Here is a 13,594-nt window from a genome sequence, read left to right as displayed (position 1 = left end):
TTATGAAAATATTTGCTGATTTACGCCTATAAGTTTGTATGATTGATAATCAACACCGGGGCTAATGCGCGTAGTCAAACATGGCCCGCTTGCCAGAACATAGGAGCAATGGGATAATGTTTAATCGTGAGTGAAGTGAGAATACGACAGAGCAAAAAAAAACTAAGATAAAAACAAGAAAAAATAGTTCAATTAAGTTACGAAGTATTTGTAAAATGATGCAGACTGCTAGGCCTACAAACAACTAGACTCTATAGAAAACGGGATATAAAATCCCGTTTTCTATGCGCCCGGAAGCGTGGCCAGCTAGTCTGGTAATAATAATAATAATAAAGTTGATTAGACAAAGAATATTTACATACAATAGATTTAGAATGAAGACTCAGTCCTAGCCCATGTGAAGCAAAGCTCTTCGGGCAATAATACAACTAAAATATCAGTGTTTTGATCGTGTTTTATTACTATTACTCAATTTTGATTGCTTTAACTTTTTTTTTATTACGGTGATTGGTGTGTTTAGGCTAGACAGCTTCTCTTATTTTACCATTTTTCTGTACTCTCCCACCCTAAAAAACCCGATCTGTAGAACCCAATCATTGTAGTTGTTAAGGGGGGTCCTGTATCTCTAAATCTTATTATTTGCGACACAAATAAAGGCTACATTCTTTTAAATAAGGACATACATAAACTACAAGAGAAGTAATGAATACAAAATATCTCAAGGTTGGTAACAACGTTAAAATATATCTGTCATATATAAACTATGAAAAGAAGATTTATGTCAGCCTGTTCAACATAAAAACATTCGTTGCCAGTTCGAACTTGTGAAGTTCCACCGATTCAACTGCCTAGTTGGTTTGGAAGATCCTTCCCCAATCTGACTTTGTCTGCATCTTTTCCCACTTTTATGTGGGGTCGATGTTTCTGGTCAGCTTTCTCCATCTACCTCTATCCCACACTTCATCACCGGTTAATCCCTTTGATTGAAGGTCATCCTTGATACAGTCCATCCACATTCGCTTTGGTCTCCCTCTCCTTTTCCTTCCCTGTACCTCCATTTCCATCACTCTCCTCCCAATATACTGATCATCTCCCCTCATGACCATACCACCTCAGTCTATTTTCTTGGATCTTATCTGATAGTTTTCTAACTCTTGTGGTACCCCTAATTACCTCATTCCGTATCTTATCTCTTCTTGTCACCCCAGCTGGATTAAAAGTTCTATAGAATATTGTGTATTACTGAACCTTATTTGCAGGTCTGACTTTTAGAATTAACTGCATAGTGAGTAGCCTGCTACGTAGGCCTACAGAATGGATATGAAGTTGAACCCTAACAAAAAAATAGTATTCTAAGTAGGTCAAAGACAGTAGCTCCTCAATATTTAGATCTGCAGTGACACTGCCCTTTTAATTATATACAATTCACTTAAGTTTCTAGCTGTGATTTTTTTTTTTATTGAAATCTTATTTCGAAACACATTTGGTCTGTTTCTCTTTCAGTTGCTCAGAAAATACCCTTTGCCTATCGGGTCTTTCAAGTTTTTTTTTCTTCTTTTTTTGCCTACACATACACCGAATAGTCTGGCCTATTATTTACAGATTCTCCTCTGTCCTCATACACCTGACAACACTGAGATTACCAAACAATTCTTCTTCACCCAAGGGGTTAACTACTGCACTGTAATAGTCCAGTGGCTACTTTCCTCTTGGTAAGGGTGAGAGAGACTCTTTAGCTATGGTAAGCAGCTCTTCTAGGAAAAGGACAATCCAAAATCAAACCATTGTTCTCTAGTCTTGGGTAGTCTCATAGCCTCTGTACCATGGTCTTCCACTGTCTTGGGTTAGAGTTCTCTTGCTTGAGGGTACACTCGGGCACAATATTTTATCTCATTTATCTTTCTCTTGTTAAAGTTTTCATAGTTTATATAGGAAATATTTAAATGTTACTGTTCTTAAAATATTTTATTTTTCCTTGTTCCCTTTCCTCACTGGGCTATTTTCCCTGTTGGGGCCCCTGGGTATCCTGCTTTTCCAACTAGGGTTGTAGCTTAGCAAGTAATAATAATGAAATGTTCCAACTCTTTGTCTTTGTTTCGAGTTTATTCTTATGTTTGATCTTCAGCTGCTGACTCTAATCTTAATATGTTGGACAAAAATTTGCAGTCCATCAAATATATTATTCGTGATCTGGATATTAATCTCTAACACAGCTATTCAATCAGTTATGTGTACACGTTGCCTGAATTTTTCGTAATTCTGATTAACTTTTGTAGTCAGTTTTCACTGTACCATCCTCTATGTAGTACTAGCTTACAGTTGATTCAAAGCCATGTAGTCTCCGTCATAAGGTTCAATATTTCATAGTTATGGTAAGCAGCTCTTCTAGGAGAAGGACACTCCAAAATCAAACCATTGTTCTCTATTCTTGGGTAGTGCCATAGCCTCTGTACCGTGGTCTTACACTGCCTTGGGTTAGAGTTCTCTTGCTTGAGGGTACACTCTGGCACACTTTTCTATCTAGTTTCTCTTCCTCTGTTAAAGTTTTTATAGTTTAAATAGGAAATATTTATTTTAATATTGTAACTATTCCTAAAAAAATTTATTTTACCTTATCTCCTTTCCTCACTGGGCTATTTTCCCTGTTGGGGCCCCTGGGCTTATAGCATCCTGCTTTTCCAAGTAGGGTTGTAGCTTAGCATTTAATAATATGTTTTTCCTTTCCTCACTGGGCTATTTTCCCTATTGGGGCCCCTGGGCTTATAGCATCCTGCTTTTCCAACTAGGGTTGTAGATTAGCATTTAATATGTTTTTCCTTTCCTCACTGGGCTATTTTCCCTGTTGGGGCCCCTGGCCTTATAGCATCCTGCTTTTCCAACTAGGGTTGTAGATTAGCATTTATTATGTTTTTCCTTTCCTCACTGGGCTATTTTCCCTGTTGGGGCCCCTGGGCTTATAGCATCCTGCTTTTTCAACTAGGGTTGTAGCTTAGCATTTAATAATAATAATAAATGATAATAATAACATCAAAACAAAAAGTATTATTCCACCTGTTACTAGATCGAAGAACGATCATTCTAATCTAGCAGCTGAATTGGTGGAACTTCATTAATTCAAACTTGATGCCAATGCATTTTCGTTTAACAGATTAAGGTGTACAGGTCTATATAGGTCAGCCTATTTCAACATTGTTACCTGTCTTAAAAAGTCTTATAATTATTACTTACTTCCCTGTTTGAGCATCCAGAGTTTCCAATTAGGGTTATCATTATTATTATTAATTGCTAAGCTACAACCCTACTTGGAAAAGCAGAATGCTATAAGCCGAGGGCTCCAACAGTCGCAGTGCGGAAAGGAAATAAGGATGAATAAAATATTGTAAGAACAGTAACAGTAAAATAAATATATCCTATATAAACTTTAAAAACTAACAAAACAAGAGGAAGAGAAATAAAATAGAATAGTGTGCCTGAGTGTACCCTCAAGCAAAAGAACTCTAACCCAAGACAGTGGAAGAAAATGGTAGAGGCTATGGCACTACCCAAGACTAGACAACAAAGGTTTGATTTTAAGTGTCCTAGAAAAGCTGCTTGCCATAGCTAAAGTCCCTTCTACCCTTACCAAGAGTTAAGTCTCCACTGAACAATTAGTGCAGTAACCCTTTGGGTGAAGAATTTTGTTAATGTGTTGTTAGGTGTGAGGACAGAATATGTAAAGAATAGACCAGACTATTCAGCGAGTATGTAGGCAAAGGGAAAATGAACTGTAACCAGAGAGAAGGATCCAATGTAGTGCTGTCTGGCAAGGCAAAGGGTAGTCTTTCCAGATACCTTAGGAATTGGTGTTTTATTCCAGGAAAGTGCTAATAAACTTCTTGTCAATATCCAGACTTTTGTCACTAGTAAAACAATGGTTTGTTTTTCCTATGCAAATAATTCTTAAACCACACCCAACTTTTAAGGTACCTTTATAAAAAAAAAAAAAAAAAAAAAAATGCAGTACAGTATATGTAATAACTTAATCAGTGGGGGATAGATACGTAACAATAAAGGATTCCTATTTAAAATGTATTGTAAACCTTTATTCATTAAAAAATATATTGACAGATGTTAAGCAATTTACACAAAAAGAACAAAGAATTTGGGTACTCTTTCATGAGCAACAATATTGTCACAAAACTTCAGTACATTTGTTCGTCAAAATATCCAACCCAACATTTTGGAATCCCCACTTTATTTGAAAAGCCTAAAATCCTTCTACTTTTAATTTACAGCCACGAGCACATTGCTTAAAAACTGCATTTCCAAACTTCATAAGCAGTAAATGGAAGTACAATGAAAATCTATAAAATATTCATATAAAATTTATTTATACAAAACAGTACAGGAAGGCAAAAACGATCACAGTAGACGGAATGTCTTATTAGAAGACAAGTTTACTTTATTGAAAACTTTGTGACATGGCTAATTGAAACGCCAATTCTTCCATGCATTAAAAAAAATGACCATGGATACATAGCAATATGTACTGAAAAACAATTGAAAATAAAATACTCTTTTACTCGAGAAACTTTACAATTACCCTAGAAATACTAGATACAACTACTATCACAAAATATAAGGCACATATATTCAGATTTTATTAATGTATATAAAACAAAAGGAGTTGGCAGCAGAGACCAAAATAATGAAGTATGTTAAAGGATAAGGTTATTTTATTTACTTTAGTTAACTGCAAAAAGGGTATAAATTAAATTGACACCTATACATAGTACCTCTTAGTTGCTTTTCTAAAGAATAACAGCTGCAAGATGTCAAAAAAAGGGTAAAATAAAAAAAGGAAAGCAAAGTAAATACATAGATAAATATACCTATACAATTGCCGACTAATTCTCCGTAGATATGAGCACTGCACGAGTAGAACCCCATGCAAAGACTAGAACCACTTCACAGCAGGACTTTAGCATTCGACCACCAGGGGAAGAATGCAAAGAAGTCCAGACTATATATAAAATAAAACAAAAATGATTACATGACTAATCATTACTCGAGTCAGAAATCACTGGTGCTCAGACTTCTGTTCACCTTTTTCCCTATTAGTCTGGAATTTCTAGTGGTAGGTCCTGATCTTTGGGAGGGAAACTGAGGAACACCGACAGGATTTGGTGCAATTCCTGCCAGCACTCCCGATGCTACAGCAGCTATTGTTGAAGCTACTCCCGGAGTTAGACTTTGCAAACACTTGGCTGCTTCTTTCAACTGTCGCGATAAAATCTCATTCTTCAGCCGCTCTGCGTTGAGCTCACGACGCAATTCTGTGCGTGACATGCTTGTGGGAGGGCACAATGCAGGGTGATTAACCAGCTGGGCGGCTGTGGGACGAGCAGCTGGATCGGCGTTCACCATGTGTTTCAGCAACTTTTGAAATTCCATGGAATACCCAGGAATGTGCTCCAATTCACCATTACGAATATTATGCCATTCTTCTCCATTGAGGGGCAATGGTTTTCCCCTGGCAGCTTCGTACATGGTGAGTCCCAGGGCAAAAATATCTGCCTTTTGTAAATGACTAAAGTCGTCCTGTAATATTTCCCGAGGAAGATACCTGCAATCTCCTTCTTCCACTTGAGGATTCAAGATTGATGTTACATGACCCAGGTCACCTGCAATTAAAGAGAAAATATTACTTAAAATATTCATACATAAATATATACCTAACAATATTAAAACCTATTTTCTTTGTGCCAAAAGCCACCAAAACACCTTACATGAGGAGGGAAAGAAAAGACAGCTGTATAGTACTACAATCAATGCAAGTATAGTATCTCATCAGTTAAAAGTAAAGATCCAAGGTGTATAGGAAACTATACCAATACACACGTAACTGCTAAACAGCCAAATATTATTGACTGTTTAGGCATATTATATAATGTGCATCTTACTGACACTGTAATTCACTTTCTTCATATCCCTCCATTGAACTATGTACTAAGTTTGGAGGAAACTTTATAAAATCCAATAAATCAATGTCATACAGTATTTAATAATTACGTTATGTAAATTGGACTTCCAGACTTGTCACTTGAGGAATAGATATGTTATCGAGGGTTAACTTTACATGAAACAAAAACTGTTCTAATTGAATTGCATTACTTCACTTAGTAGAACTTGGTAATTTTAAGGTATTCAGTACATATCACAAAACATTTTTTGGCCGTCAGGTACTATTCCTGTTATTTTGATGGCTCATCTCTAAACATTTAGATATACATACACACAAACACAACCCTCGGTGCTAATATAGTATGCTATCTACCGTCGAATTTCTACTATAGTTTGGTATCTACCATAAAGTATGTTATCTACCGTCAATGTTAATCCTCCTGTTTGATGAGGATTATCAAACAGATTACTTACCACCAGTATGTTATCCTCATTGGACTTTAATGATAGTTTAATATTTATTGGCAGGACAACATTGGTGCATAATTATAAGCAGTTTGTAGGTTAGGTTAGGTTAGGTTATCAAGTCGGTAGTGATCCTCCTTATTAGAGGCGGATTAGCAAGTAGACCGTATCCTTAGGGACTGATGGTAGGTATCATACTATAGTCAGAAAGGGGTGGTAGATAGCATACTATAATAGCACCCAACCCTCCCTACAGGTTATTTCTATTCCCTCCCCCATACCCTAGGGATGGGGATAGCTTAGTGACCAAAATTAAATATATACTTGATCTTTATGAAGAGATACATTCAATACCTTGTGTCATTTTCATTCCCAAACTAGTTTACGTTAGAATTGATGTTAATAACACAATGTCAAGGCTAGACTATACTACACTGTAATGTTTGACTCCTGTTTGTTCCTTTTGAACCTAAATAAATTACAGGACAAACGTTCCTTTGAGGTATCAGAACATGTTAAAATGCCTAGATCATCAAAAGCAAGAGTCTAAAGACTATTAAAAATAAAAATACAACTACTGTACAAAATGAACAACAAAATTGCTTTCAAACAATAACTTACCAATTTTGTAAGTGACTTCTTCGATGTCCTCCACCTGTTCATCTTCAAAACCATCATCGGCTGAATCTTCTCCGGGTAACTTGACTTTTTGTTCTCTAGATATGAAAATGTTGGCAGACTTAATGTCCATATGAACAAGCTGTTGGGAGTGAATGTACCTGTTGAAAAACAAATTAAGACTGGATTAGAAATAGAATTTTAACGAATGTCTGCAATTAAATCTATAAACCAAATGCAACTGTGGATAAATACTGTAACATTACGTCATTTCTGGCTATAGTTTAAACAGGAAGTATTTATTTTAATATCTTAGTTTTCCTTATTTCCTTTCCTCACTGGGCTTTTTTCCTTGTTGGGTCCCCTGGGCTTATAGCATCCTGCTTTTCCAACTAGGGTTGTAGCTTAGCAATTAATATCATGGCTACTGTACTGTAATGTTACTTTTCTTAAAATATTTTATATTGATCATTATTTCTCTTGTATTTACTCATTTTCTTCCCTCACTGGGCTATTTTTTCCCGTTTGGGTCGTTGGGCTTAAATAATAATAATAATAACAATAATATGGCTACTGTACTGTAATGTTACTTTTCTTAAAATATTTCATATTGTTCATTATTTCTCTTGTATTTACTCATTTTCTTCCCTCACAGGGCTATTTTTACCCCTGTTGGGGGTCCTTGGGCTTATAGCATCCTGCTTTTCCAACTAGGGTTGTAGCTTAGCTAGCAATAATAATCATAAAAAGGATTAAACACCAATTAATCAATACTTACTTCAAACCCTTCGCTGTGTGAAGTAAAACTTGTTTGATAAAATTTTCATTGAGTCTTCGACCAGTTCTTCTACAGTTCTCGACCACATCTGCTAAGGAGCCTCCATTACAATACTCATTTTGAATGATCATGTGATCGTTTTCTGCCCACGCTGAGTAGTACCTAACGACATGGGGATGTTTACCCAGGACAGCATGTGCGTATACTTCATTTAGTGCTATTCTCCTGGAAAAGAAAAAAAAATATCAATACTAGCCTTAGAAAGTCTGTTGTTGAGGAATACAATTACCAATACTAGCCTTAGAAAGTCAGTAAAGTACTAATGTCAATACTAGCCTTAGAAAGTCTGTTGTAAAGTACAAAATATCTATACTAGCCTTAAAAGGACAGTTGTTAAGTACAAATATCAATACTAGCCTTAGAAAGTCAGTAAAGTACAAAATATCAATACTAGCCTTAGAAAGTCAGTAAAGTACAAATGTCAATAATGGCCATAAAAAGTCTGTTGTTAAGTATAAATATCAATACTAGCCTTAGAAAGTCACTTGTTAAGTACAAATATCAATACTAGCCTTAGAAAGTCAGTAAAGAACAAAATATCAATACTAGCCTTAGAAAGTCAGTAAAGAACAAAATATCAATACTAGCCTTAGAAAGTCAGTAAAGAACAAAATATCAACACTGTACTAGCATTAGAAAGTCAGTAAAGAACAAAATATTAATACTAGCCTTAGAAAGTCAGTAAAGTACAAATATCAATAATGGCCATAAAAAGTCTGTTATTAAGTACAAATATCAATACTAGCCTTAGAAAGTCAGTAAGTACAAATATCAATAATGGCCATAAAAAGTCTGTTATTAAGTACAAATATCAATACTAGCCTTAGAAAGTCAGTAAGTACAAATATCAATAATGGCCATAAAAAGTCTGTTAAGTACAAATATCAATACTAGCCTTAGAAAGTCAGTCGTAAAGTACAAAATATCAATACTAGCCTTAGAAAGTCAGTAAGTACAAATATCAATAATGGCCATAAAAAGTCTGTTAAGTACAAATATCAATACTAGCCTTAGAAAGTCAGTTGTAAAGTACAAAATATCAATACTAGCCTTAGAAAGTCAGTTGTAAAGTACAAAATATCAATACTAGCCTTAGAAAGTCAGTCGTTAAGTACAAAATATCAATACTAGCCTTAGAAAGTCTTTTAAACAAGCATAACAACATAACATAACGCCATACTTACTCATTCACTGATCCAGCGACGGGCTTGAGAGATTTCTTGATGGCATAAATGCAACCATCCAATCTATGCCTACATTTGTACACCCCTCCGAATTCCCCTTGGCCAATCAACATCAACTCCAGAAATTCATGGTTATATCGTGAAACGTTCGCATCTTGCATGGCTAGTCTCTTCGTAGGTCGGCCAGTTTCATCCTCGCATTCATCACAGGAATCATCACAGTAGAAATCATCAAAACTAGTGTCCATGTCGGTTGACATTTCAGTTTCCCTGTAAACAAAGAGATGAAGATTGATTAAAATGGTGTATTTATAAATAACCAAAAGGGAAACAATCATAAAAGTAAATTAAGACATTTAGAAGTGACATGAGATACAGACCTAAAAATATCAATCATGAAAAATGATGTGTTAAATATATGGCGAATTCAATAAGTCTTTGTAACATCTATTTCAGAAGACACCATTAATATCTGAATAACATGTCACTAAATTTACATTATCCTTGCTACATCCCTCATTCATCATTGTGCTATTTTCCCTGTTGGAGCCCTTAGGCTTGTAGCATCAGGCTTCTCCAACTATGGTTGTAGCTTAGCTAGTAATAATAATAATGTCACTAGGGCTTCATTGTAAGCACCAAATTCTTCATAGCCTTTTATTGTGTCCAATACTTATGCTAAAACCACAATAGAAATTTAGGCCAATTTTAAAATACAATGTATTTACATCAAGAAAAAATAAATGTAGACCATATAAGGTTCCTTTCATTAAACTTGTATAAAAGCTTAATGAAGTCTTTTATTTACTTGTATGTAAGGGGTACAATACAATTCACAATGACAGCTTCCTTTTAATAAAGGGTACAATACACCCTTATCAACATTTATTAGTGTTTAAGAATTAAGTTGCCTTCCCTTTAATGTACTCAAACAAAAAGCTATGTACCAATAATAGGGAAAATTACATTCATTGCTCGTAAAAGCTCATAAAATATAAATATATATATATAAATATATATATATATATATATATATATATATATATATATATATATGATTATTATATACAGTAACTTTTAGACAAAATTAAAATAGCAAGAAAGACTAAAACAACATTAATGCATGTAAAATTTATTCATATTTATTACTGAAGTTATCAAAACCCCGAAAGTATTGACTTGGCAAACTAAATCCAATAATGGTCTTGACAAAAAAATATATATACCAGTTACGGTAATTTAGTTATCTAATTTGCTTCCATGCTTAACTACCGAGTTGATAGACGTCGAGTCGTTTTATATACGTTATAAAATAGGACTTAAATTTCCGGCTAGTTTCTCATTCCTTAGTGTAAGACCTCCTAATTCAAAAATAAATGTTGGCTTGGCTAAACGTATAGGCTGTCTACATCTTGCATCAACAAACAAGAACATGGAAATTTAAATATGGTTAACTGCAGGAGAGAGAGAGAGAGAGAGAGAGAGGAGAGAGAGAGAGAGAGAGAGAGAGAGAGAGAGAGAGAGAGAGAGAGAGAGAGAGAGTGTGTGTGTGTGTTGAACGCCCCACCGATCATGACAACAGTAGGCTTTTCAAAAAACAGTAAGCTTTGATGAGAAATAAAACTAGTCACTAAAGTTCACCATTATTGCCAACTGTCATGAGTAGGGGTAAACTTGGAACAGACAAACGTCATAAAAATACACATTTTGCATTAGTAAATTGAACAGGAATGTGAAGTTGAGTATTTTCACATTACCCTTTTCACCACACCGGTCCGAATACAATCTGCGCATAGCAACAGAATTCTAAAACTTACTATACATCTATAAATTTTCATTACCATCTCATAAGCTCTACCTGTATATGAACATAATAATGAGAATCCTTAATAAATAAACTGCATAACGGTACACGCTAACAATAAATCCTTAGGTTATTATAAAGCGACTGAGAAAAACGTTAACTAGCAACCGCATGGCGTGGTAGACCAGTGGGGCCACCCTTCAGATTACATTGAAGATGGTCAAAATTTTGCCTGGTAAAGTTCTTGCTTAAACCCTCTGTCCTCCCTCCCCCCTTCTCTAAGCCCTCACAAATGTCAATCTATAAATAGCGCAAGTTTTGTCATTCTACAATTTGCAGATACTGTGCGTCATTCTTCAATGTGCAGATACTATCACTAAACATTTAAACAAAAATGGGTAGCATACTAGCATGAGTCGAATCATAGCCTGCCAAGTCCATATTGTATACCCAGTACATATTACCGGTATATACCAGTATGAGGACTCGGTTTCTCTACTGGTCTGAGAATGGGATTTAGGAACTTTGGAATGACAGTTAATAGATTCTTGAGAGAGAGAGAGAGAGAGAGAGAGAGAGAGAGAGAGAGAGAGAGAGAGAGAGAGAGAGAGAGAGAGAGAGATTCTCGTACTGGTTATACTGATGAGGAACATTGGAATGACTTAGTGAGTGAAATGAGAGAAGACTTAAACATGATCGTTAGGTTCTTTTAAAAACACAACTTACCCCAAGTTGGCCTCGTGATCCCTGCGCGACCTTGTTCTCTTTCTTGAGGATAACAGCATCCCAGATGGGGTGAAAGGATTAATATTGGCTACCTCCCTGACCTTACTTCTCGCCGAGCCATTGCTATTCGTGCTGCCTCCGCATCCGTGCTGGGAGGAGAGGACCACGGCGCTGGCAGCAGCAGCAGCAGGTGGGGGGGAAGGAGTGACGGGCGTCGTGTTATTCCACGAAGCAAGTGATCTCGCCCTTGCTGAAGGGAAGAGTCTCGTTCGGGATACGGGTCTGCTGTTTTGAGAGGAAGAGTCGCCTGAAGATGCCGCGGAGGTCGTGCTCTTGAGCAATAGCGTTTTCGGAGTAGCGGGAGAGTCGAAGAGCCTCAACGCTCGGATTTTTTTATACGGAGGCGATTCTAGCGTCGGCGCTGTCGTGTTGTCGATCGTGGGGCGTGCGGCAGGTCGTAAGGACTTTCTCGGACTAAACATGCGTGCAGGGGAAGGCGTAGGAGGGACGTTGTAGTTCATTTCATCACAAGATATATCACGCCCATCGAAATCACAGCCCGAGCTCAGAGTCTGAAACGAGGCGTTCTCCGCCTCGTCCTCTTCGATGCAACTTTCGAAGTCTAGTTTCATTGCCACATCCATTTTCGGTAGAACTGTGCACATTTGTTAGTACCACTAAATTAACTTAAGTTAACAACTCGACCATTCCACCAACAATGAACACTTGGAAGTCCTTTCTCCCTTCGGTGTCTGTCATTCAACTACACAACTTCACGTGTTCACTCCACAATATCATCGTCTCAACTTAAAATGGAAGCGGCTAAACGCAAGGCATTGTGGGTCCTGTCCCTACACCAATCACAGTCTACGATGGATACTATAACCAATCAACTTACGTAGACTGCTCGTGACGTCACTGACATACAACGCTTCGGCCAATAAGAAGAGGAGCCCCATACCTGACGTCACAACCATCCATCCCGCCAAATGCCAGATGTTATGATCACGTGACGCCGAGCGATATAGTCCAGAATATAAAGTCTAAAAGATTTGTCATAATTATTGGTACGTTGACTTAAATTGTGATCATGATAATGACGTTTATAGAGATCACCAATCTAATCTCATTCATCAATACGTATAAAGTAGTGTATCATGAGGCAAAAGTAAGAGAAGTATAAATCCACAGCTTAAACGGAGCCATATATAAAAATGAAAATTAAAAAAATGTCTTAAAGATGAGAGTATTACTTGAATCTTGAAATTATTAAAACCTCGTGTCCAAATTATCCAAGATTAAAGTAACATCAATATTTCGGGAATCGGAATATAACAAATCCCTTGGAATATAGCCTGGGAATGCGCGATTCATTATACCGTATAGCCGTTACACAGCGTCAACCGGGACCAAACCGTACTATGTTACTACGATTCAATTATTATTCAAGTTTATTCATGCTGAGAAGCAAATAGTGGCGGGTGATTTAAAGGATTGCATACGGTCGCGCGAATCATTTCTATTCATGCATAACATTTAAACTGCTTAGTAGGTATATATATATATATAAATATATATATATATATATATATATATATATATATATATATATATATATATATATATATATATACAGTAATATATATATATATATATATATATATATATATATATATATATATATATATATATATATATATATATATATATATATATATATATAATAAACCCTCTTTCGGATGTGATAGAGCAAATACGTTTACACACACACACACACACACACACATATATTATATATATATATATATATATATATATATATATATATATATATATATATGTGTGTGTGTGTGTGTGTGTGTGTGTGTGTGTGAAATATTTGGAGGGAGCTAGGTAGTTCCCGTGGCTAACTTCGCCATTGAACGTTAATCATTATTCCCGTAGACTTTTTCTTTAAGCTTGCCTGAAAACAGACAGGTGTGGAAGACGAGAAACATTCCCATGACACTTCCGAGT

General features: G+C 36.0%; 1 protein-coding gene across 1 annotated transcript; it reads right to left on the bottom strand.

The window, feature by feature from the left end:
• Positions 1 to 4,348: 4,348 nt before the first annotated feature.
• Positions 4,349 to 12,397, bottom strand: LOC137635006 (wee1-like protein kinase 2). Its single transcript, XM_068367609.1, has 5 exons — positions 11,579 to 12,397; positions 9,049 to 9,318; positions 7,805 to 8,029; positions 7,030 to 7,187; positions 4,349 to 5,663 (listed from the first exon to the last, which is right to left on the bottom strand). The coding sequence occupies exons 1-5, from the start codon at positions 12,241 to 12,243 to the stop codon at positions 5,053 to 5,055; spliced, it is 1,929 nt and encodes a 642-aa protein (XP_068223710.1). The 5' UTR covers positions 12,244 to 12,397; the 3' UTR covers positions 4,349 to 5,052.
• Positions 12,398 to 13,594: the final 1,197 nt, after the last annotated feature.

This window comes from Palaemon carinicauda, chromosome 45 (genome assembly GCF_036898095.1).
Source record: "Palaemon carinicauda isolate YSFRI2023 chromosome 45, ASM3689809v2, whole genome shotgun sequence".
Taxonomy (NCBI): domain Eukaryota; kingdom Metazoa; phylum Arthropoda; class Malacostraca; order Decapoda; family Palaemonidae; genus Palaemon; species Palaemon carinicauda.
Note: the sequence above shows the minus strand (reverse complement) of the source record. Positions and strands in the feature narration are given on the sequence as shown.